Source organism: Miscanthus floridulus, chromosome 5, assembly GCF_019320115.1.
Source record: "Miscanthus floridulus cultivar M001 chromosome 5, ASM1932011v1, whole genome shotgun sequence".
Lineage (NCBI taxonomy): Eukaryota > Viridiplantae > Streptophyta > Magnoliopsida > Poales > Poaceae > Miscanthus > Miscanthus floridulus.
Window position 1 is genome coordinate 30,193,923 of NC_089584.1, and position 3,981 is coordinate 30,197,903.

Consider the following 3,981-nt stretch of genomic DNA (forward strand, 5'->3'; position numbering starts at 1 on the left):
GCATGATTCTTTGGCTGCATGCCAGAAAAGTTATTAGCCAGAGGCATCATGTATGGTTTCTATCTGAGGTACTGGACTCCTGGTGCTCAGCATGTTGGTTGCCTTGATGGTTGTCCCATGTCTGGCCATCAGACACCCTGCAGATCCCTGACCAATGACCACCCTTTGTCCAACTGCATGCACATATATATTATACACAAATTAGAATTCCTTCATGTTCACTTAATTGATTTATTCTAACCTCTTGTGGAACCCACAAGGCACCATAGTTGTGAGCAACCAGCATCCACTCAAGGGCATGCATTGCTTCATATGAGAATTTCTCTTCTCATCATAAAAAAATATATGTATATACCATACCATTCTTACACTCAAGGCATGCAGTTGGTATGCACCAGCAAATACAATAATAAAGAGGGGATTACTTGCATGGCATGTACTGGTACAAGTCAGTGGCTTAAGCCAGCTTTAGCTTATGGGGCTAGCTAGTTGTTAATCAAGCAGGCTGAACCAGCAAGTCTAATGATGACAAAGACCCTCAAAATTCCACAGGGAAAGCTCTGACCAGCCCCTTTAGTCTACCTTTTGTTTTTTTAATAAACAGCATTCCTGCAAAAGGGACTCCACTGAGATTCACATATCTCAGGGAAACAAAATAAATGACAATATATATACAATCCATTATTTTGTCCACTAAGCCAGTGCATGCCCTCCTCTTAGTTCTTGCAGACAGCTCGCACCTGCAGGTTCCTTTGTGTCCAAACCAAGGAAAGGAAAGGCAGGTTCTTCACATCTCCGGCCATATCTGCTGCTGCTGCTCCCCAAGCTTTTCTCTCCCTCTTCAAGGTAGCTGGCTGCATGCTCCTCGCGAGCTAGACATGGAGCCCAGGAAGTCGAATTATCTTGTCGCCCTCGTCTTGGCGTCGCTCTTGCTCTCCGCCATGGCAGGTTAGCGCGCTAGCTGGTTGTTTTGTCGATCAATTCAGGTCATGTGTGTGCTCTTCTCTTTTCCAAGACGTTCTTCGTTTAAACTGTTATATATATTAGAAATCCAGTTCTACAAGATTTGTATGTGTGGTAAGAATAAGATCTCACGTGCGTGACCCATATATACATACTAGTTTATCGTCCTTCAGTTTCTGTAGTGATTTGTGGAGCTTTTGCTTGATGCAGGAGGGCATAGGAAGAAGCTTCTGAACAAAGATGAGGCATCAGAATCAATGGTACATAACAATATATATATATTTTACACTTTGAAAAAAAGGAGGAATAATAACTATGTATACTGTATGATCCAGCTAGCTAGAGATGCATATATATTCTGTTTGCTCTTGTATATTGATCAACTATATATAATCATGTTATTATCATGGCATTGCACAAAAGCTAATGTAAAAAACTTGGAAGAATTTCTTGAAAGTCTTCCGAATATGGGATTAATTATTAGTTTTCTTTTCCCTATTGGCCCCCGGCCGGCTCGTCCTCTCCCTCTTCTTCTCAAGAGCACGGCAATAGAACATGCAACACGTTGACTAGGCATAATCAGACGCAATTTTCCAACTCCAAGATGGTTTATTTCTATACATTCCGTGCATTATTCCTTTATGACAGTCAGTTCTATTTGACCAGTTAGCGCAGCCAATTTGTATAAGTTTTTTTAGGGAAAATTTGTATAAGTTTCTCTGTCAAATAGACACTAGCTATCGAACGCACATAGATCCATATATATCTATATTGGATATAGTGATGCTTGATCCCCAGAACTGAACTTTAAACAATCCATGGGTAGCAGCTACAGTATGGATATATGAAAGCATTTTTTTTGGTCAAATACTCAATCCCTTCCAAATTATAGGAGGTAGTTGTTTGAGACTGCTCCACAAACTCTGCTCTCCAAACTTCATCGTGGAGCAGCTCCACAAAAAATTAGAGTTTGTGGAGCACCTCTTTAGGTGCTCTCACAACTCCACCCTTTTTTCTTGAACAGAGTGCGTGGAGCTGAAACCGTTTGGCTAAAAAACATGGAGCAGAGCTAAGAAACGTGGAGCGGAGTAGTCCCAAACACTAGTCTGGTTAGATTTTGTCGTATCAAATGGCAATAATTCTATAATTTTGACCAAGTTATTTAGAGGAAATGCCACAAGATTTATGACGTCAAATTAGCTTCATTAATTTTTCTTGAACTATGCTTTGATAGTGCATTTATTTGAACTTGTAGATACAAATACGTTTTCCTAAAAACTAGATCAAACTAATTAAAAAACCAAAATTAAATGAACTACGATTTGAAATGAAGGAAATATTTAGCATACAATATATATAAATATATGAAATACGTCGAAAGTGTCCCCAATATATTATCTGTAGTTGTACCAGTTAATTCCCTTGCAGATAGTTATATGAACTATGATTTGGAATGAAAGGAATATTTAGACATCAGTTTATTTATTTAATATTGCACGTCTGCAATAGTTGTTGCGGTTAATCGCGTCTTCGCACTATATTATATATTTGCACCCTAATCTCGCTGTGTTCTCCTATAACAAGTATAGCTAGCGTGTAATTGTTCATGCATGCATGGCAGGAGACATCGGAATCCATGCAGCAGCTGCAGGAAGACGACGAAATGGCAGTGGTGGTCCACGAGAGAATTCTCAGGCAGGTGAAGATGAACGACTACGGGCGCTACGACCCTTCACCCACCATGGCTAAGCCTCACTTCAAGGACATACCTAACTAGCCAGCCCACACACTATATATATATGTTGCTTGCTAGTCGCTCCTCCTTACACAAGTGTCACATATATTTGTCAAATAAATTCCATGTATCATCACCATGTGACTATATATGTCCATGTGCACAGTGCCACACTACGTACCTGTTGATATATGTGCATGTATGATGTATGTATGAAACTTATTATCAGTACTTATGGGAGCTAGTAGTATATATATTTGGTGTCCGGCCTCCTCTTCCAGTTTGAAATCGAGTACTCACTTCATTCTACACTACCGCATTCAACTTCTTTGCCGAGTGCCTCAGGCACTCGGCAAAGGGCGCTCGGTAAACAGTTTATCGGCAAAGACCTCTTTGCCGAGTGTACTTTATCGTCGAGTGCTAATCTGACACTCGGCAAAGAAAAGTCGCCGTGGCGGCGAGCGTCACCGTGACGGCGGCTTTGCCGAGTGTCAAGGTTAAACACTCGACAAAGGTCGCCGCTTTGCCGAGCGCCGTTGACTCAGACACTCAGCAAAGGTGGCCACTATGCCGAGTGCCACCGGCCAGACACTCGGCAAACAAGCGACCTTTTGCCGAGTGCCTTGCCCATGACACTCGGCAAATTTGTGATGTTTGCTGAGTGCAATGGCCTTTGCACTCGGCAAAGCATGTTCCCAGGTAGTGACTTTGCCGAGTGTCATGGCCATTGCACTCGACAAAGTAACTGAAAACAGTCTTTTTTATTTGTTTTTTACATCCCATCCAAACAAACAGAAGATATATATAACAAACATCACATATATATCATCAACAACACATATATATCACCAACACCACATATATATCACAAACGTCACATATATATATCACAAACGTCACATGTCTCACAATATATCATAAATAAGTTCACAAGTAATCCAAGTGCTCCATCATCTACAACCACGATTGCAAATAGAAGTACCATTAACAACCACAAGCATCATCACCAAGATGGCCAATGAGATTGATTTGGTGAAGGATTCGCTGAAGCATGAGGATCGTTCGATACCGCCGATTGATTCTGCACAAAGGAGAAGAGATTGCATGTGTGAGGCAAGATAAATATATACCATACATGAATAAAACTTTCATACTCCACTAGATTTGACCGTAAGCATGAACATACAAACTAAAATATTTATACTCACATGAGTAGAATAGTGAGGAGGTGGAGGTGTAGGTGGAGCGAATAGCAAAGGTGGCGGAACTACACCCATAGCGGC

General features: G+C 41.0%; 1 protein-coding gene across 1 annotated transcript; it reads left to right on the forward strand.

Annotated features, from left to right (window-relative positions):
• The first annotated feature begins 685 nt into the window (after positions 1-685).
• LOC136451886 (uncharacterized) lies at positions 686-2,963 on the forward strand. Its single transcript, XM_066452566.1, has 3 exons — positions 686-948; positions 1,174-1,223; positions 2,585-2,963. The coding sequence occupies exons 1-3, from the start codon at positions 879-881 to the stop codon at positions 2,738-2,740; spliced, it is 276 nt and encodes a 91-aa protein (XP_066308663.1). The 5' UTR covers positions 686-878; the 3' UTR covers positions 2,741-2,963.
• Positions 2,964-3,981: the final 1,018 nt, after the last annotated feature.